At 36.6% G+C, this 22,117-nt stretch overlaps 1 protein-coding gene and 1 pseudogene across 6 annotated transcripts in view; one reads left to right on the top strand and one right to left on the bottom strand.

Moving 5' to 3' along the window:
- The window catches only part of NT5C2 (5'-nucleotidase, cytosolic II), a 101,361-nt gene that overhangs the window by 39,775 nt on the left and 39,469 nt on the right, over positions 1-22,117 (bottom strand). For 4 of the 6 annotated variants that reach the window (XM_043597414.1, XM_043597411.1, XM_043597412.1 and 1 more), the window contains one exon: positions 8,097-8,170. In XM_043597414.1, the coding sequence (XP_043453349.1) occupies positions 8,097-8,170 (74 nt within the window). Of the gene's footprint in view, positions 1-8,096; positions 8,171-12,808; positions 12,952-21,666; positions 21,696-22,117 lie in introns of those variants that run through there. The other 2 variants (XM_043597415.1, XM_043597416.1) reach the window with 2 other exon arrangements.
- LOC122493200 lies at positions 3,306-4,243 on the top strand (annotated as a pseudogene).

The following is a 22,117-nucleotide window of genomic DNA, read 5'->3' on the forward strand; positions in this document are numbered from 1 at the left end:
AATAATAGAAAATGAAATTTCAAACACCATTTACAACTACATAAAAAATAGGAAATACTTAACAGATAAAAATGTATAAGACCTTTATACCAAAAAAGACAAAACATTGCTAAGAGATACTAAAAAAGATTAGGTAAATGGCACAATGTATCATGTTCCTGGACTCGAAGACTCAATGCAGTTAAGATGTCAATTCTCTGCAAACTGGTCAAGAAATCATCTTGGGGTGCTGGGTGGCTCAGTTGATTCTGGCTCAGGTCATGATCTCATGATTTGTGAGTTTGGGCCTGACATCAGGCTCTGCACTGAGTGTAGAGCCTGCTTAAGATTCTCTTTACCTCTCTCTTCTCTCTGCCCTTCCCCTGCTGCACCGTTTCACTCTCTCAAAAATAAATGCATAAACTTAAAAAAAAAAGAACTTCTACAACTCAACAAAAAAACAACCTGGGGCACCTGGGTGACTCAGTTGGTTAAGTGTCCGACTCCTGACTTCGGCTCAGGTCATGATCTCACGGTTCATGGGTTCAAGCCCCACAACAGGCTCTGCACTGACAGTGTGGAGCCTGCTTGGGATTCTCCTCCCCCACCCGCCCCTCCCTCGCTGGCGTGCACGCTCTCTCTCTCAAAATAAACTTAAAAAAAAAAAAAAAGATGGGGCGCCTGGGTGGCGCAGTCGGTTGGGCGTCCGACTTCAGCTAGGTCACGATCTCGCGGTCCAGGAGTTCGAGCCCCGCATCAGGCTCTGGGCTGATGGCTCAGAGCCTGGAGCCTGTTTCAGATTCTGTGTCTCCCTCTCTCTCTGCCCCTCCCCCGTTCATGCTCTGTCTCTCTCTGTCCCAAAAATAAATAAACGTTGAAAAAAAAATTAAAAAAAAAAAAAAGATTGCCTTTTTAAAAAAAATTAAAAATAAAAATAAAAGGACAAACAACCCAATTAAAAGATAGGCATCTGAATAGGCACTTCACAAAAGAAATTAAGTAGCCAATAACCACATGAAGATTTTCAACATCACTATTTATCAGGAAATACAAAGTAAAATCACAGTAATAACACTACACGTTCACCTGAATGGCTAAAATTCAAAGGACGGACAATATCAAACATAAAAAAAGCTTGGAGCAAGCAGAATTCTCATGTTTCCTGGGTGAGACTTTAAAATGGCATGACTACTTTGAAAAACCATTTGTTTGTTTCCTATAAGGTAAACATATAATCTGGCAATTGTACTCCTAGGTATTTACCCAGAGGAAATAAGAATATACACCCACAAAAAGACTTGTAGTATACTACTGTTCGTAGCAGTTTTATTCACAATAGCCCAAAATGAAACGACTCAAAGGTCCATCAACAGATAAATGAATAAACAAATTGTATACAGTATCCCCTACTTTTTGAAAGTTCAAGTTATGCCACTTAACCTTGACAAACGACCTATATTTGTACCTGTTTTTGCTAACTGAAATAAATCTGAAGGGGATTTTTGCTTTTATGAAAAAAGCGAAAAGCAAAACTGGCATTCAGCATTTGTTTTGCAGCCAGCCCTTGCAGAGGCAGTTCATACCACAAGCACCAAGAGTGGCTCTGTGACACTCCTTCCCTGTGACTTAATATCTTAGCATCAAGCCACCATGACTTTCAATTGTGTCTGAAAGCTACTGTGCTTTAGCTCAATTTATTTTGTGTATTCATTAGCAACATGTGTTTTACACTATCAGAAAAGCCTAAGAACAGTTATTTTGAGGATCTGGAAATGCCCCCAATTTTCTTCCATATAAATTAAGGGTAAATGTTTCTTCGCTTTACGACATTTCAGCTTACAAATAGTTTCAGAGAACACTCTACTTTCAGATAGCGGGGAAAACCTATGCACATGCAATGGACTACTACTTGGCTTCCTCCTCCAAAAAAAGTAAAGTTTAAAGAGAAACAGGATAATTTTATAATGTTGACGGGTTAAAATCACTAGTAATAAGACTTACTGGTATTATGGTCTGAAAAGAATACACCATTTCTGTAGTATTCTTCACAAATGTGCGTAATACTTCATCATGTGAAAAAACATCAGACAAACCCAAATTGTAGAAGATTCTACAAAAGTATCTAACCAAAAGTGTCAAAGTAATGAAAGACGGGACTGTCACAGAAGACACTAAGGAAAAATGAGAACCAAATGCAATGTGGGATCTTAGACTGGGTTAAAGAATATTAGTGGGAAATTTTGCAAAAACTGAATAAAGGCTATATTTCAATTAGTAGTACTGTACTAATGTTAATTTCTTAGTTCTTATAATTGTACTGTGGTCAACTATATTAAATAAGAGGTCACCATCAGAAGAGAATAGAGGCTGGGGCATCTGGGTGGCTCAGTCAGTTGAACATCCAACTTCAGCCTACATCATGATCTCACAGTTCATGGGTTTGAGCCCGATGTTGGGCTTTGTGGTGGCAGTGAAGAGCCTGCCTGCTTTGGATTCTCTGTCTCCCTCTCTCTCTGCCCCTCTCTGCTCGCTTGCTGTCTCAAACAAAACAAAACAAAACAAAACAAAACAAAACAAAACAAAACAAAACAAAACATTAACAAAAAAAAAAAAGAGAAGGGGTGCCTGGGTGTCTCAGTTGGTTGAGCATCTAACTTTGGCTCAGATCATGATCTCACAGTTCATGGCTTCGAGACTCACATCAGGCTCTGTGCTAACCGCTCAGAGCCTGGAGCCAGCTTCGTTCGGTTTCTGTGTCTCCTTCTCTCTCTCTGGCCCTCTCCTGCTTGCGCTTGCGCTCTCTCTCTCTCTCGGTCTCTCTCTCAAAAATAAATAAACTTTAAAAAATCTTTTTTACAAGAAGAGAATAGAAGCCAACTATTATTTTTGCAGCTCTTTCATAAGTCTAAAATTATTTCAAAATAAAGTTTTAAAATGTTGAGGGTAAGAAAAAAGGAAGAATGAACTGCTTACTGACAGACAAAAAACATCATTAATGAATCACAAAAACATTATGTTGAGCAAAAGAGGCCAGACACAAGAGTATATACTGTATGACTCCATTTACATGAAATTCTGAAAAGGGCAAAATTAATCTACAATGATGAAAAGCCCTGAGGCAAATGGCAGGGTAGAAGGCAGAACTGACTTCAAAGAGGCAATGAGGGAACTTTTTGGAGTGATGGAAATACCCTTTATCCTAATTGTGGTGGTAGTTACACATGTATACATTTTGTCGAACTAAATATATATACCTAAAATGCATGTGTTTTACCATATGTAACTTACTATTATTTTAAAATTAAAAACATAAGTTCATATTTAAAAGTATTCCACTTGGTCTTTCCTTTCAGCAGTGCGCAGCAGCAAGATGGTGCAAATTTCCAAGAAGAGGAAGTCTATTGCTGATGGCATCTTCAAAGCTGAACTGAATGAGCTTCTCACTTGGGAGCTGGCTGAAGATGGCTACTCTGGGGTTGAGGTCCAAGTTACATCAACCAGGACAATAAATCATTATCCTGGCCACCAGGACACAGAATGTTCTGGGTGAGAAGGGCTGGCGGATCCGAGAATCGGCTGCTGTGGTTCAGAAAAGATTTGGTTTCCCTGAGGGCAATGTAGAGCATTATGCTGAAAAAGTGGCCACAAGAGGTCTATGTGCTATTGCCCAGGCAGTCTCTGTATTACAAACTCCTAGGAGGCCTCCTTGTGTGGAGGGACTGCTATGGTGTGCTGCGATTCATCATGGTGAGTGGAACCAAAGGCTGTGAGGTCATGGTGTCTGGGAAGCTCCAAGGACAGTGGGCTAATCCATGAAGTTTGTGGATGGCCTGATGATTCACAGTGGGGACCCTGTTAACTACTACTTTGACACTGGTGTGTGCCCTGTGCTGCTTAGACAAGGTCTGCTGGGCATCAAAGTGAAGATCATGCTTCCCTGGGACCCAAGTGGTAAGACTGGCCCTAAGAAGCCCCTGCCAGATCATGTGAGCACTGTGGAACCCAAAGATGAGATCCATCCCACCACCCCCATCTCGGAACAGAAGGGTGGGAAGCCAGAGCTGCCTGCTGTGCTGCAGCCGGCACCCACAACATAACAGGGTCTCCTCTCCTGGGCAGCTGAACCTGGAGTTTGGATTTTGCCCTGTAAAGACCTGTAATAAAATCTTCGAAAAAGAAAAAAAAAGTATTCCACTTGAATAGTGCATATTTTTATACTGGGTAAACAAATACTATGATTTTTTTTTTTAGTTTTTAATTAATTAATTTTAAGTTTTTATTTTAATCACCCAGTGCTCATCATAACAAGTGCAGTCCCTAATCTCCATCCCCTATTTTACCCGTCCCTTCCTTTATCCTCCTCTCCTCTGGCAACCATCAGTTTGTTCTCTAAAGGTAAAAGTCTGTTTCTTGGTTTGTTTGTCTTTTTTCCTTTGCTCATTTGTTTCTTAAATTCCACATGAGTGAAATCCTATGGTATTTGTCTTTCTCTGACTTATTTCACTTAGCATTATATGCTCTAGCTCCATCCACGTCATTGCAAATGGCAATATTTCATTCTTTATGATGAGTGAATAATATTCCATTGTGTGTGTGTGTGTGTGTGTGTGTGTGTACACACATATACACATACCACATCTTCTTTTTCCATTCATCAGTAGATGGACACTTGGGCTGCTTTTCATAATTTGGCTATTATAAATAATGCTGCTATAAACATAGAGGTGCATGTACCCTTTGAATTAGTGTTTTTGTATTCTTTGGGTAAATATCTAGTAGTGTAATTCCTGGATTTTAAGGTTGAGGAACCTTCATACTATTTTCCACATTGGCCGCACAGGTTTGTATTACACCAATGCACAGGGGGGATCCTTTTTCTCCACATCCTCGCCAACACCTGTTGTTTCTGTGTTTTTTGTTTTAGCCATTTTGACAGGCGTGAGGTAATATGTCACTGTAGTTTTGATTTCCATATCCTTGGTGATGAGTATGTTAAGCATCTTTTCATGGGTCTGTTGGTTATCTGTATGCCTTTGGAGAAATGGTTGTTCATGTCTCCTGCCCATTTTAAATTAGATTATTTGTGTTTTTATCGCTTCTCGGCCTTTTGACTAAGATCAAGTGTAGATTATTTGTGTTTTAGATGTTGAGTTTTATAAGTTCTTTATATATTTTGGATACTAACCCTTTATCAGATGTCATTTGGAAATATCTTCTCCCATCCAGTAGGTGCCTTTTAGTTTTGTTGACTGTTTTCTTCGCTGTGCAGCAGCTTTTTATTTTGACGTAATCCTCATAGTGTATTTTTCCTTTTGCTTCCCTTGCCTCAGGGGACCTATCTAGAAAAATGTTGCTAAGGCCAATGTCAGAGAAATTACTGCCTGTGCTCTCTTCTAGGATTTTTATGGTTTCAGATCTCAAATTTAGGTCTTTTTTTTTAAGTTTTTTAAATTTATTTAAGTTTTTATTTTAATAAAGTACAGTGATTCTTAAACTGACATATTAAAACTCATGTACCCAAATTGTTCATTCAATATATATTTTTACTGGGCACCTACTACATGCCAAGTTTGGCAACATATTGGATATAAACGTGAAAAGAAAGCCCTTGCCCTTGAAGAACTCACAGGCCGATGGGGAGACAGGCAAGCAAACAAGAGCTGCAAATGATACATAAGTTGCTCTTAGGAAATGATGTACTAAGGTGTCAGGACTACAGAGAAGACAATGTCTCAGATGAGGTTTCAGAAAGAATACAGATCCTTTCCAAGAACTTATCCTGTGAGGCTATTACACTTATTCCAATGATGTTTATCCCAAAATACTCAAAGCTTTCAAAAAACACTTCTTTTAATCTTGTCTCCATACTTCAAGGCACATTGTTCTGGTGAAAAGTCCTTAGCACTTCAAGGGTGTGAGGTTTTTTAAATAACAAGTTATTCTCAGATAAATTTAATGTATACCATTCTGGAAAACAGGTGACAGTATAAAGCCAATAAACTTGTTTCCCTATGTGCTTTATGAAGGCAGCACCATAAGACTAACAATGTTTTTCATCCAACATTGAACTATTGAAATGATGTACAGTCTCTCAAGGGGGACTACTTAAAGTAATCCTTTTGAGGGCTTAATTCCTGGTTTGTTTGTTTAAGGTGAGGAGCTTAGCACTTTGAAATTATACCTCACTATAAACTGTCATTATTCAAAATGATTAATTTAAACTTATCACATACATATACAGGTGTGTGTGTATACACACTCACATATAAATGTATGCTTAGGTTTGAATCTCAGTTCAGGTATATCACAGCTAAACTTCCTTGGACAAAGTCCTTAATGTCTTATCATCTGTAAAATGAAGACAATAGCAGTATCTGCCTCATAGGGTTTTTGTAATATTAAGTAAATTATGTGAATGAGATAATCCATGTATTAAATGAGATAATCTATATAGAACATTTAGAATAGGGCTCGGCACATACTAAGCACTTAATAATTGTTAATAATTCCTATTATCTTTATATATAAATATATTAGTGTCTACAGTAAGAGTAAGCATTAAAATATGAAGTCGGATTACAAAAAAAAACAAAAAAGCAAATAAAAAGAAGAAATTATAAGGTATCTTTAAAGTTTAGAGACTAAGATTCAGTAACTTCTTCATTAAACAAGAAAATATGTTTTTTCAATATTCTATGGGAATAACTATATTATCTCAAAGCTCAGTAACAAAACGTGTCTGGAACCTACAGGTTTTCAATAAATCAAATTGAAATCAAAACTATTTCAATACATTGAGACTGTCTTAATAACCAAGGGGGGAAAAAAATCTGTCACTTTTGATCCCGTTAACTTCTATCTCTGTTTTAGGTAATATCTCGCCATTCCTTTCCCTTGAAAGGTAAAATTCTAGAAAGGGGAGAGATTGTAGGATTTTCTCCCAATTTGGACAGAAAGATTTACCCTGAGAAAGTACAGTATTTCCACCTGCTTTCTGACAAGTGCTCCTAAAAATGTCTGTGTCTAATTAAAAAACATAAAAGAATAAAAATGCTGTAAAAACAACTGTAAGGCAATAGAAAATCAAATTAATAACAAAGAGTATAAAGGAAAGAAAGGAAAATTCAAACCAAGACAGTGTATATTTTTAATATATAAGTTGTCTGGTAGATGTCATGGCCACATCTATGTGTCAATTACCTATAAACTGCATGTGTTCATTTCTGCATTATTATATTATTATAACATGTATTTATTATTATTCATTTACTAGCCTAAACTGAACATCAAATTGAGAAATGAGATGGAACTCAGTTTTCTAATACTGTTATATGAAAGGTTTCTGAAGATAAGTGAATTTATATATTTTAAGATTTTTGCGTGAAGACAGTATTTTTTAGAGAAAATTTCTGAAAGATTCTTTTCCAGGTGTCATGGCAGTACACACATGCATGCACATACATATATGAATATGCACTCAACTCAGTCCTCCACCCCTACTACTTCTTAAATTAAATGACATTTTCACCAGATGCAAATATTTCAATAAAAACATCCTAAGTTCTGAAAATATCTTGCAACTAATGACTAATACATTGATTATTTTAAATATATATCAGAGACAGGAAGGGAGAAACAGCACAGTGCTGTGTTTAAAGTCTATGTGATAATGAACAAAGCGAACAGCTCTAATTTTTAAAGAAGTCTTTACATAGCATATTTGCAATCCATTTGTCTTAAGAATAACATTAAAAATTTTAGCTGATAAAAGTTTTCCTTAGGTAGAGCAAAAGATACAAAATTCCATCCGTGAAGAATAGTTCAATAAAGTAAAAGCCAAAAGTGCCCTAATATACACATTAATGTATAATGTCACTGCATTATTTCTTACCAGGGTGTCTAAAGTAATTTAAGCTCTACTTATCTTTACCATCTAAATCTCAGGATAACTGGTAATTTCAATAGTCATAAATATCAATGGAAGGAGCTTTGATAACAAGAGCTTCTGGTAGCTAAATATATGATTAAATCAAGGAGTGTTTATTAATTGCCTGCTGTAGACCCACTGTGTTATGTCTAAACCAGAAGTTCTTAAGCAATCAAAAAGTGCTACTCACCAGCAAGTGTGTAATCCATATCAAAACCAAAACACTTTATTTTTTCCATGGCTAAACTTCGGTTCACAAACACCCTAAAACAAGAAGCAAAAAATAATATCTCAATTAATACTGAGACAAACCAAAAAAAAATTCCTAATTTAATGAAATTATTTGGCTATCTTTCTAGATTTTTTCTTCACTTAAACACCAATACTTAGATTCATAAAAAAAATTATTCAAGTCTTTCTTATACCATAAGTGAAATCAGGTAGTATATGGAAAAACATGTATTTTCTTATTGTGTCTTGGTGTTAACAATGCCACGTGAAGATTTCAGAGATTTCTCCTTTTCTAAGTCTGACCCACCAAGATAAGTTTATGCCTGAGATTTTATAATACATTCACTCATTCATTTGTAGTTTATTTAATAAGCAGAGGCTCATTTAAAGCCTACCATGTGCCAGATACTAAAGATATAAATATATATAGATTCATTCCAATATTGAATGCCTACTTTATCCCCAACAAGGTACATGATACACAGTGAACAAAAGAGTACCTGCCCTCATGGAACCTCTATTTTAATTTGCAATCTCTATCCTTGAGGAAATTCAGCCTAGCAGGAGAAAGACTTATACACAAATAATTTTAGCAATTCAATAATTGCTATACAATAAGACAGAGGAGACAGCACCAGTTCTTTGGGGACCAGAAGAGATGCCTGAGCTGAATCTTAAGCAATCAGTAGAAGTTTTCCATTTGGACAAAGCAAGAAAGGCAATCCAGGCAGATTAATCAGGCCAGGACAAGGTTTATAGTGAACTATAAAAACATTTACAGTGGCTGGAATTGAGGGAGTTTGCTTTGGTTTTGCTTTTCCGTTTGTTTTTGCAAAAGGAGGTTTTCCAGAAGGTCAGGGGTAGGAGGGAAAGGGCAATAAAAGCTATGAAACTAGAGGTACCTGGGTGGCTCAGCAGGTTAAGCATCAGATTCTTGATTTAGGCTCAGGTCAAGATCTCGTGGTTGATGAGATTGAGCCACGCATTGGGCTCTAGGCTGACCCTGTGGAACCAGCTTGGGATTCTCCCTCTCCCTTTGCCCTTCCCCCGCTCTTGCTCTCTACCTCAAAATAACTAAATAAATATTAAAAAAAAAAAAAAAGCTAAAAGGTTAGGAGTCAAAATCACGAAGATTCTGTATGCCACGTTAAAGTATGGACTTTATTGGGCAGACAAGGACAAATTACAGATTTTGAAGAAATGAAATAATCAGTTTCAAATTTCAGAAATCATTTTTGAAGACACAGGGAAAAAACTATAAAAGCATGGTAAATCATCAATCACCATGATGATATTCTGGGGTAAGTTCTAATCATTTCTGAAAATAAAAAAATCCTTTCCATCTGATCCCCAGCTTGATAGCCTCTTATTATCAAACCTTTTCTTTGCCTTCATTTTATAAGTAACTGTGAGAAATAAGAATACTACAAATCACCTAGAAAAATTGATAAAAATAAAGATGCCTGGTCTGGGCTCCCCTATTAATGATGTATAGGTCAATAATCTCCCAAGAGGAGAGACTGTACCAGGGGATACAAAAGACTCCACTGGGCACAAAAAGAAGATACTAGATCTTCTACTGATATTTCATCACTTAAAAATGTTGAATTTACGTATGTTTTCTACTATATATAAGTAAGGACAAGAGTACAGGAAGGGATGAATGTTCTACATTTTAACTGATGGGATACTGAAGAGTTTGGGAACCAATGATTTAGGCAGTGATATTTTAAATTAAAAAAAATTTTTTTAAGTTTATTTATTTTGAGAGAGACAGAGGCAGTGTGAGTGGGAGAGGGACAGAAAGAGAGGGAGAGAGAGAGAATCCCAAGCAGACTCCATACTGCCAGCACAGAGCCCGATGCAGGGCTCAAACCCACGAAACTGTGAGATCATGACCTGAGCCGAAACCAAGAGTCGTATACACTTAACAAACTGAGCCACCCATGTACCCCATGATTTTTTTTTTACTCTTCAGCAACTCATATATTACTGTTTTAAATTTTAACAGAGAACTTTTCCTCTCATCTCAGAACGTATATATGAATTCTAAATGCAGCTCTATAAAACCCTTAGTTCCTGAGAACTAAATCCTGAGAATTAATGCCAGTATTGGTATTTAGCTCCTTATCTCTGTAACACTGTAGATTAACACTCTATTTCTCTAATGGGATTATGTACATCAATTATGCTTTAACTACTTTATCTACTAAGTACAGATGAGTTGTATATGAAAGTCATTGTTTAGAATCTAGGTAATACTGAGTGCTGTATATTAGTTTTGCCACTGACCAATGGTGAACCATGTTTTATATAAAAAGTACCTATCAGGCCTATTAATAATTCATCTCTTACCCTAAATTATTGTAAAAATGTTCTTTGCACATGATGTATATCTAAAACTAGTCCTTTGCATTTTTGGCTTCCTCTGCAGATACGTATTTTTCTTTTCCCTTTTCTTGGGGCTTCTTTTCCCTTAATTAGACCTGTTTGGTGCTCTGGCTTCCTATTTTAAGTTGCCTTAATATAGGTCCTTTCTTATGGATAGGAGGGGGATAGAAGACTAGTGGGTAGCTGAAAGATACAAGGAACTACAAGATAAATGACACCCATCCAAACTTTTGAAACACCCCCATAACCACAAATATATCACCAAGACCCTTCCACCACTTCATCAAATGTCACCCTGCTTTTACTAATAAAAGCATCTACTTTATCATCACCTTTTCCCAGTTACATAAATCCTTCTGAAGGCAGCACAAGAGGGAGAAGACACAAAGTAATGATTCTAACTCTGGAAACCAAATGTTGCCACTGAAGCTTAAGCTTTTCAAACACACTCTCCGTTCAGGCCAGAGGCCAACTGCATCAAATCCTTGATCAGAGCCCAAACAGCTGACATGCCTAAAATATTCTATGGGAATTCAGGCAGGAACGGACTGGGAAGATTATTCTTCCTGGTGATACAACCCAGGAGGGATATACGTTGAGCCACATAATAAAAGAAACAGCTTTGTTTCTGATAGAAGAATGATGTGAGCCAGTTTCAGACAGAGCTAAAATCACAGGGAAAAACCCAGACTTTGCTAATATCGTTCAATCAGTGCTAAACGTAGAAAGAAACTACCAACAGACCCAGCAAAATAGCTTACCACAGTTTCTTTTTTGGTCAGAAGAAAAATTAAGCCTGTACTCCTCATCACATTTTTTTAAGGATACGAAGATCATAATGCCCCTTAAGGATTATCCATACAAACTCTTGGAATCACATATATTGGGAATATGAAAATCTATTGTTTTGCCAAAATAATCACAGCTAAATATCCATCAAATTGCACTCTTTCCTCTTTGATTAACTTGTCACTTTATGCAATCAGCACATTTGTTGAAAGCCTGGTACAAGGCTGGTACCACTATGTGACATATTCCCAAAGCTGTTCTTCAGGGAGTAGCCTAAGTGAGAAAAGACTTTTTAGATGCCTAATCTTAGGAAATAAGATGTCCTATGAAGATCTTCCACCAAATACCCCTTTTATCTTTCCTTTTTCATTCAAAATAAGTAACCTCATTCACAGAAACAATTCCTGAATTTAAGAAAGAAACCATCACTTCTGTCTCCCCTTCTCATTTCTATTATGAAACAAAAGAAAAACTTCACATAGATTTTCATCTCTTCTTTCCCTAACTTATGCTATAAAAACATGGGAGGAAAAGGCAATAGGGAATTAAATCTAATTCATGTGCAAATATCTAAAGTGTATTAAGTAAAGTTATAATGACAAAAGGGAACAGGTGGATCAAAGAAAACTGTAATAATATATATGCTAAGATTTACAAAGATCATAAACAACCAAATGCTCAAAGTATGCACTGACTTCAGAAGAGAGGCAGCCTGCAGCCAGAAATATCATGTCTCCAGGATACAGTCTTCAAGAGAAACAATCTCTTGGCCTGAAACTAATCACTATTCTTTATTATTATAACAAAACAAAGTATTAGGTGTTGTATCAGTTAAAAGACTGGGTCACTGTCCCACCATATATTTATAACAAAAAGATAATACCTGCTTAGAGAACTCAAAAATTTCTATTGGTCCCAGGACCTTCACTCTATCTTTGCCAATGCCAATTTACTTGTGTCACTTTTCTAAATTATTAACCAGTGGAACACACTCCACTGTAGAGCTCCACTTCAAGAATGTGAATACAGTTGTGAAATTAACTTTCCAAAGCTTGCTTTAAATAAAACACAAACTCTCCATTCTAGAAAGCGTGACTGACCTAAGCATCCAACCTTACAGTGCAATTATCAGGCAGAAATTCCTACATAGTAAGGCATTTGCAAGATACAGATTTGAGCATTAACAAGAGAAATGATCTTTAGGAAAGAACACATAGGAGCACTAGAAAACCAGGCACAGATTTCAACAGAAACACAAATAACAGCTTTTATCATCATATTCCACTACAATAAGGCATAAAACTTAAAGAAATTCTATCCAAGTAAATATAGATATTAACCATAAGAAATAAGACTAATTGCTTTAAGAACAGAGATCTAATATCCTCATGGTTAAGGAACGTGAACATGCAATTTACTAAATTTGGAATTTTGTAAACAGCAAACTCTTAGTGGTTTTGAGATTTAACTCATAATTCAAAGCAGCATTACCTCATCTGTCACTGGTTGCCGTTCTGCAATGTGTGAAACTATGAGTCAATTAGTTCTTGAAGTCACATAACAAAATTCTTCTTCAAGTCCCTAGTACAATTTATTTTTGTGTAACTTGAACCTAACTTCAAAAAGACTGTTTTGGTCTGAATCAAGTCCCTCTAACAACACGTATCCTCTGAGACAGTGTTGGAGAAAACTCTTCTGTGTCTAATTTAACTTGTCATTGGATATCACTGTTGCCCCACACAAATCCATTTGGAATAGAGTTTCTTTGGCGATGGTGAACTTTATCCCTAGCTCCTCCCCCCCGCCTACGAGTCACAATTTCCTGGCCAAGGGCCCAACAACAGTTACTGCAACAACAAATGAGACTAAAGATACAAGTACAAAATCTTGGGTATATTTTGGTTATGGGTTTGTGTAATAATATACTCAAAGTCTGTTACAATCAAAGAAAAGAAGTTACAAGTGCTTTTTTGAGAGTGCAAATTTAGATTATGAACCAAACAATGTCTCTCTGTGAGTGACTATGTGTGTATGTTTACTTAATAAAAATATGCTACAGTGTGGATTTCTGCTGAAAATCTAATTTAGTGTCTTTCTTCCCAAATTAATTTCTATTTCTGCTTTTGGCATTCTCATTTTACCACTCAAGCCTAAAATCTAGTTAATATCTTTTTACTCTTTCCTCTCCCTCAAATCCATATTATCTCATGTGCCTTAATTTAAATTTTCAAATGTCTATGGAATCCAGATCATCCATTTCATACTGCTAACAATTTGTCCAGGTCCTTATTAACTCATTAACTCTTAGCAATCACCTACGAATTGCTCTGCCTGCACAGTAATGGCCAGATTGACTGTTTTCAAGTAGTGTTACCCAAAGAGTGGTATATAATCTACAGACGAATGCTGGCCTGTGAATAGTCGTTACTAACCCATGACATGACACATACAGAAATTGCAAGTATTTAGAAACTTTTATAGCAAATGTGAAAATTTTACATTTGTTGAATGTAATAATAAAAAATGTAGGGGTGGGTGCCTGAGTGGCTCAGTCGGTTAGAAATCTCACGCTCTCTCTCAAAAAACATACATTAAAAAAAAAAAAGTAAACTTACACATCTCCTCATTTTCCTAGTAATTCATTTTTATTATATTTTATAAACGTATACTTTGACAAGATTAGAATTAAAACAAAAAACACTGGTCCCTCATCACTGATAATTTAAGAAGCACTGTCCTAAAGCTCAAACTCTTAAAGCCCATGTTGCTTTCCTACTTAATAACCTTTAGACATTCCTCCCTACCTACCCAAACTAACACGTTTCTGTATATTCCAGGAGTTCAAAGCTTTTTACCATCTTTCCAAAATTACTTTTATCTCACGTTGATCCACATCATGCAGCTTTTGCTCTAATAATCAAAATGAACTACTTGCTATTTCCTAAAGGTGCCCTGAGGCTTTGTTTATGCTGTTCCCTATACCTGAAATGTCCTCCTCAGTTATCTCTAATTTTTCAAGATGCAACAATCTCAAGTGATTTCTTCAAGAAACTATTCCGGCCATGCCACAGAACTATCTGACAGTGATGTTTCTGGGTCTCAGATTACTTTTGTACTTAGTGAAAAAGATTATAAAGTTGTAATCCATGTAAGAGGTTTGAATATTCAAATATTATTTTGGCATGTAGTATATTTTGTCACATATATAAAATATATGGGTAGTTCTCTTATTCACTAGATTATAACCTTTGTGGCCAGGATTTACTAACTTCCCAAAACCTAGCACAGGGCCCTGTAAAGAATAGAGACAATATTTAACTGAGAACTGGGTTTCTTTTGGGGGTAATAAAAGTGTTCTAAAATTAGACAGTGGTATTGGTCGCACAACTCTGACTATCCTAAAACCACTGAATTGTACACTTTAAAAGGGTGAATTGAATGGTATGTGAACTGTATTTCTATAAAGCTGTTATTTAAAAAACATAATGCCAAGACCTGTCTTTGTCTCTATCCTTCAATAAAAAGTATGCCTGGTGATACAATATATATATATAGGTAAGAACTTTCTAATTTATGAAATGGAGTCCTAAAAATTGATATTCAAATACCACTCCTATACAGACACAACAGAAAAATTGGGGACTAGATTTTATAAAAGCAAAAATCATTTAAGTAATATTAGTTTTTGTTTTCATAAACTTCAGCCATTAATCTACTAATTTATCTGAATATTTTCTCTAAGGAACACCCTAAGGAGGGATACATTTTATTTATCACTTTATGCCAGAAGAACAGCACCCTGTGATTTAAAAGTATGAACAACAAGGACGCCTGGGTGGCTCAGTAGGTTAAGCAACTGACTTCAGCTCAGGTCATGATCTTGCAGTTCATGACTTTGAGCCCCGCATCGGTCTGTGTGCTGACAGCTCAGAGCCTGGAGCCTGCTTCAGATCTGTCTCCCCCTCTCTCTCTGCCCTCCCCAGCTGACACTCGGTCTCTCAAGAATAAATAAACATTTAAAAAAATTTTTTTAAAAAAAGTATTAACAACAAGGGGAGCCTGGGTGGCTCAGTCGGTTAAGCGTCCGACTCTGGCTCAGGTCATGATCTCACAATTCAAGAGTGCAAGCCCCACATAGGGCTCTGTGCTGACAGCTCATAACCTGGAGCCTGCTCTGGATTCTGTGTCTCCTTATCCCTCTGCCCTTCCCTTGCTAGTACTCTGTCTCTCTCTCTCTCTCAAAAATAAATAGAACATTTTAAAAAGTTTTTTTAAATATTCACTTTTCTTATTCAAATACTCAATAAAAAAATGTTCCAGGGAAAAGAAGTGACTATGGTGGCATGCACAGAGCAAAATTAAAGATGATTAAAATTTAAGAGGCCATCAGTTGTAAAACTCACTCATATTATATGCCACTAAAAGCAGGGTGTGGGGGTGGGTGGAAGGGATGCCCAAGAAAAGTTAGAGCCTCATAAAGCTACAATACCACAGAGCTATACCCATAATATGAAGAAAAAGAAGAAATAAATCTACAGCACTGAAGAAACACAAGAAAATTTGTACGTCTCAGCCCTGACACAGTCTAAGGCAGGGGGGGAAAAACCTCCCTTTGAGAATTTGAACAGTCATGTAGTAAGTTTGTGGTCCACATTTACATTGCTAGGATGGTTAATATTGCCCTTAGGTGACTGAAAGAAATGAAATCATCTGGAAGAACTCAACTTAATTCTAGGTGGTATATTGCTAGATGCAGCCCGATTTCAGAGATGTTTAGATGTGAAAAAAATGTGTATAAAATACTAAGAGTACTTACTGGTCATACTATCCACTAAAGCTTTCAAAGCACACTTTAAGGAGATTCTCTTTAAGGAAGAGACATTAAAATTCCTTTCACCTTCTTTCCGAAATGAAGGAACTGCAGTAATGAGAGCAGATGGTGGGGAATAAAAGAGAAGACTAGCAAATGAAGAATATACAAATTAAGAGAGACACCAGAGACAATATCAGTACTTCTGAATATAAATTTACTGTTCTAGAACCTCAGTCTAAATAAATACAAATTTTTCCAATCCCTTTTTTCATATTTTCCTCTAAATTCTTTTTCATTTTTTTCTCCACAAATTTTTAAAGCAAAGACCAATGTATGGAGAATAATTTATAAAATGGAGCAAAATACAAAGGTTAAATTTTGCAGAATAAAAATAAGAAGAAAGTATGATTATCCAATGTTATTAGGCAAACTTAACAATTGTACTCACTGTGCTATAATGGAAAAGAGAGGTCAAAATCTAGAAGTTAAAATAAAAGCAAATGATAAAACTCATTTTGACCTCTTACCTAATAGAAAGCAGCACTAGTAACTCTAGTTACTCTAGAGGATCCAACAACTCTAAAGGATCAGGAAGCAATCATGACACTAGGAGAGTGCATTTTTCCTGCATAACACATCCTAAATCATCTGTATTCCCCCAAGTACATTCCCATAAAGAAGAATAAATAATAACCTTTTTATTCACAAAATTTTAAATAAGCAAGTTGAGGAGCTTCTCAAGTCTCATCCCCCACCAACTTTATTGAGGTATCATTTACTCAACATAAAATTCACCCATTTTAAAGTTTGGTGCATTCTGGCAATCGTACACACTTATGTAACAACTACCATAATCAACCCCAAATGGTCTTTCAAGTCTCTCTTTTTTAAAAGATTTTAAAGTAATCTCTATACCAAACGTGGGGCTTGAACTCAAAACCCCAAGATCAAGACTTGCATGCTTGACCAACAAGCCAGCGAGACACTCCTCCCTCATGTCTTTTGGCAATATCACCCCGACTTCTGTCCCAAGCTACCACTGATTGACACTTTCTGTCACTACAGTTTTCATATAAATGGAATCAAATAAGCTATAGTTTGTGCCTGGCCTCTTTTTTCTTAGCACATTTCTGATACTCATTCATGTTGTTACATGTATCAAAATTAGTTATTCTATTCCTGAGCAATATTCCATATTATGGATATACCACAATTTGTCTATCCATTAAGTTACTAGATACTTTGGGCAGTTCCCAGTTTTTTACTATTATAAATAATGTTGCTATAAACACCCACATACAAATCTGTGTGGGAGATATGCTTTCATTTCTCTTGGGTAAATACCTATAAGTGGAATTACTAGGTATGTTTAACATAATAGTTGTGGGTTTTTTTTTTTAATGTTTATTCATTTTTGAGAGAGAAAGGATGAATGGAGGCAGAGAGAGAGGGAGGCAGAGGATTTAAAGTGGTCTCTGCACTGACAGCAGTGAGCCCCTTGTGGGGCTCAAACTCACAAACTGTGAGATCATGACCTGAGCTGAAGTCAGACACTCAACCAACTGAGCCACCCAGGCACCCCGGTCATGTTTAACTTTAAAAGGCACTGCCCAAACATTTTTCTCTTTTGTATTCTTATCAGCAAGGCATAAGAGTTCCAGGTGCTCCATATTGTCAGTATTTGGGTTTTTTTTTTTTTTAAATGATTATTTATTTTAAGACCGAGGGAGAGACAGAGCATGAGCAGGGGAGGGGCAGAGAAAGGAGACACAGAATACGAAGCAGGCTCCAATCTCTGAGCTGTCAGCACAGAGCCCCACGCGGGGCTCAAACTCCCAAACAGTGAGATCATGACCTGAGGACACTTAACCGACTGAGTCACCCAGACGCCCCTACAGTGTTTTTAATTTTAGTCATTCTAGTGGGTCTGCAATGGTATCCCATTGTGTTTTTAATTCGTATTTCCCTAATGACTAATGCTGTAGAGCATCTTTTCAAGTGCCTATTGGCCATTTCTTTTTCCTTGTGGAACATCTATTCAAATCTTTTGCCCATTTTTAAACTGGGTTTGTCTTAATTGTTGTGTTGTGAGAATTCTTCATATATTTTGGTCATAAGTCCTTTATTAGATATATATGTATTGAGAATATCTTCTCCCAGTCTGTGGCTTGCCTTTTCACGTTTTTTTTTTTTTAATTTTAATGTTTATTTATTATTGAGAGACAGAGAGACAGAGCATGAGCATGGGAGGGGCAGGCAGAGAGAAGAGGAGACACAAAATACAAAGCAGGCTCCAGGCTCCGAGCCGTCAGCACAGAGCCCAATGCGGGGCTCAAACTCACAAACCACGAGATCATGACCTGAGTTGAAGTCAGACGCATAACCAATTGAGCCACCCAGGCGCCCTGCCTTTTCATTTTCTTAATGGTGTCTTTTAAATAGCAGAGTTTTGTTTTTTTTTAATTTTGACGAAACCCAATTGAACAATTTTGATTTTCATGTTTTTATGTATTTTCTCCAAGAAATTTTTAGCTAATTCAAGGTCACGAAGATTTTCACCTACACTTTACTTTTCACGTCTGTATTTAGGTCTAGGATCCATTTTGTGTTATTTTTTATATATGATTTGAGGTAAAGGTCAAGACTCTTTTTTTCTGAATGAATGTTCAGTTATTCCAATCATTGAATTATCTTTGCCTCACTGTTAAAAATCAATTGACTATGTATGTGAGGGTCTATGAAGTCCCTATTAGGTTTCATGATCTATATATGACTATTCTTACACTAATACCACAGTGTCTCCAATATCACAGGTTTACATAAGGCTCAAGAATAATTTTTGGTGATTTAACTTAATAACAATCTTTTCCTATTACCATTAGGAAAATATTTCACAGATATCAAATGATATCTATGTCTAAATATTACACATATACAAACTGTGAATATTAGAATTATTTTCATACCAAAATACAAAATTTATCCATTTATTTCTAAAAACAGCAAAGGAGAATAAACTCTGATTTCATTTATATTATCCATACATTTCAAATGAACTTGCTCAGGGGAGCCTAGCTAGCTTAGTCGGCAGAGTATGGTTCAGCATCATGAGTTGAAGCCCCACATTGGGGGTAGAGCTTACTTTTAATTAATTAATTAACAAATAAATAAATAAATAAGCAAGCAACTATAAAAGCTAATCTTGGGGCGCCTGGGTGGCTCAGTTAAGCGTCCGACTTCAGCCAGGTCACGATCTCGCGATCTGTGAGTTCGAGCCCCGCGTGGGGCTCTTGGCTGATGGCTCAGAGCCTGGAGCCTGTTTCCGATTCTGTGTCTCCCTCTCTCTCTGCCCCTCCCCCGTTCATGCTGTCTCTCTCTGTCCCAAAAATAAATAAACGTTGAAAAAAAAAAATTAAAAAAAAAAAAAAAAAAAAAGCTAATCTTAAAAAAAAAAAAAAAGTGAGGGGTGCCTGGGTGGCTCAGTCAGTTAAGCGCCCAGCTTCGGCTCAGGTCATGATCTCACAGTTCATGTGTTCGAGCCCTGTGTCGGGCTCTGTGCTGACAGCTCAGAGCCTGGAGGCTGCTTCAGATTCTGTCTGTCTCTCTCTCTCTCTCTCTCTTTCTCTTTCCGCCCCTCCCCCACTAGTACTCTGTCTTTAAAAAATAAATAAATGTTAAAAAAAATAATTAAAAAAATGAACTTGCTCATTACCTATTCATACAGCATGGAAATTGCCCCAGGGGCTCCTAGAAATAAACCTAAAAGAATATCTCAACCCTTATGGTGTCCTTTGGTTTATATAGATTTCTTTCTAACTAATTCTAACACATACTTTAGGGAGAAAATTAATACTAATTACTTTCTAAGAATTTTGACTGCACCTAGAAATATAGTTCTTTTTTTAACTGATTTTTTAATGTTTATCTGTTTAGAGAAAGAGAGTGGGGGAGGGGCAGAGATAGGTAGGGAAAAGACAGAATCCCAAGCAAGCTCCATGCTGTCAGTGCAGAGCTCGCTGTGCGGCTTGAACTCACGAACTCTAAGATCATGACCCGAGCTGAAATCAAGAGCTGGATGCTCTGGGCGCCTGGGTGGTGCAGTCGGTTAAGCGTCCGACTTCAGCCAGGTCACGATCTCGCGGTCCGGGAGTTCGAGCCCCGCGTCGGGCTCTGGGCTGATGGCTCAGAGCCTGGAGCCTGTTTCCGACTCTGTGTCTCCCTCTCTCTCTGCCCCTCCCCCGTTCATGCTCTGTCTCTCTCTGTCCCAAAAATAAATAAACGTTGAAAAAAAAAATTAAAAAAAAAAAAAGGGCTGGATGCTTAACTGACTGAGCAACCTAGGTGCCCCTAAAAATACTGTTTTTAAATCTACAAACCAGCTTTATAAACAATCATGTGTACAAGACTGACCAATATTACCAGCATCTGTGACCATCTTTATCATAAAAATTATTTAACAACTGCAGATTTATAGCTGATACTAGAAAGAAAACATACTAACCCTAAAGAGGCAGTCCTTTCTAATTTTCACATTTAAAGAAACTTCAAATCTAGTGATGTCATGAGAGTTCTAAAAATAATACAGAATTATTATGTCCATGGTTGTTCTCTAATGAGATTTCAAATTGCAGTAAAGTGGGCCAATTTTAGTTTGCTCAAAATCAACACATGATTAGATTTTTTAAAAACTGTAAACATGGAGCCCTGAAAGTATTCAAAATTTCTAATAGAACAAAGAACTAGAAAAAGAATTAAGAGCTTCCAGAAAATCAAAATTAAAATTTACTGTATTAAAAAAATTTTGTGATCTGTGTCCTACTTAACCAGAGAATGTCTCTGAAATTAACTAGGTCTAGTTACGCTTGAAGGTTAGGAGTAAAATAATTAGTATGCAATCATTAACTTACATGTCACCTATTATAGTAGTAACAAAAAGAATAGCAGTAGCAATTCAAACTCTGAGGCTTAAGAAACAATAATATAAAAACAGTGAAAACCCTAACATGGAACTATTTTCTATTGCAAAGTAAAAAGGCATAGGGGATTCTATTCAAAATTACTTTTTGTCTACACTTCCCAGAAAGAAACAAAATCACAAGCCGCCTTTCACTGAATCTTTCACATCTTCCACAGGCACAAATTATTTGAAAATGCCTTTGAGCTTTTAAACTTCACTCATGTCTATATAAAATTCTTTGGTAAGACACCCCTATTTATTTCCAGTTTTCATAAACACTTGCTGCAGAAAAACAAAATCAGTTTACCACAGAGTAAACTGCGTGCTTAAAGCTCACTAAATTCCTATGGAGAGTATCCATCCTCAATGCTGTCTTTCAAAATAGCAATAGTAAAACTTTATAGTAGAGTATATGTGAAGCATTAACAACGTAAGCTTTCAGCTAAATTTCTTTCAATCTCTCCCTCTACCTTCTCTGTCCGGCTGGTAACACTGCTTATTAATCTTCCAATTCACAGATGACTAGAACATTTTTTTCACTGAGAAAAATGAAGGAGAAAGAATAATAAACTCACTTACCCTTCCTTAGACATTCTCAAAGATCTACTTCCTCTGGATGAGAATACAGGATCAACAAACAAGCTTCAATGATCTTTTGAGAACTGTAGCTCATTTGTTAAAGCACAGAGAACTCTGGCCCTGAGAGGCCCAACAAATTCGGGCACAATGCCGAACCCTAACCAGGCAATATCTCAGCGACCAATAGCCTCAGCTTTAAATACTTGAAAACCTAAGAATAATAGGAAAAAATTGGAGGGCAGAAAAAATAACTAATAGTCTGAATTGTTTAAGACTGGCCAGGTTAGGAAAATGACAAGTTCCCCTAAGAGACAGGAATCATTAGAGGCAAACACACAGAAAAAGCAAATTTACCCCCTAATGAGGCCTGCCAATAGTAAGCAAACAATGAGTTTCACAGAATGGAGTGGCCTTAGTCAGTTCAAATCATTTTTAGTTTTCTCTGGGAGAA

Source organism: Prionailurus bengalensis, chromosome D2 (assembly GCF_016509475.1).
Source record: "Prionailurus bengalensis isolate Pbe53 chromosome D2, Fcat_Pben_1.1_paternal_pri, whole genome shotgun sequence".
Lineage (NCBI taxonomy): Eukaryota > Metazoa > Chordata > Mammalia > Carnivora > Felidae > Prionailurus > Prionailurus bengalensis.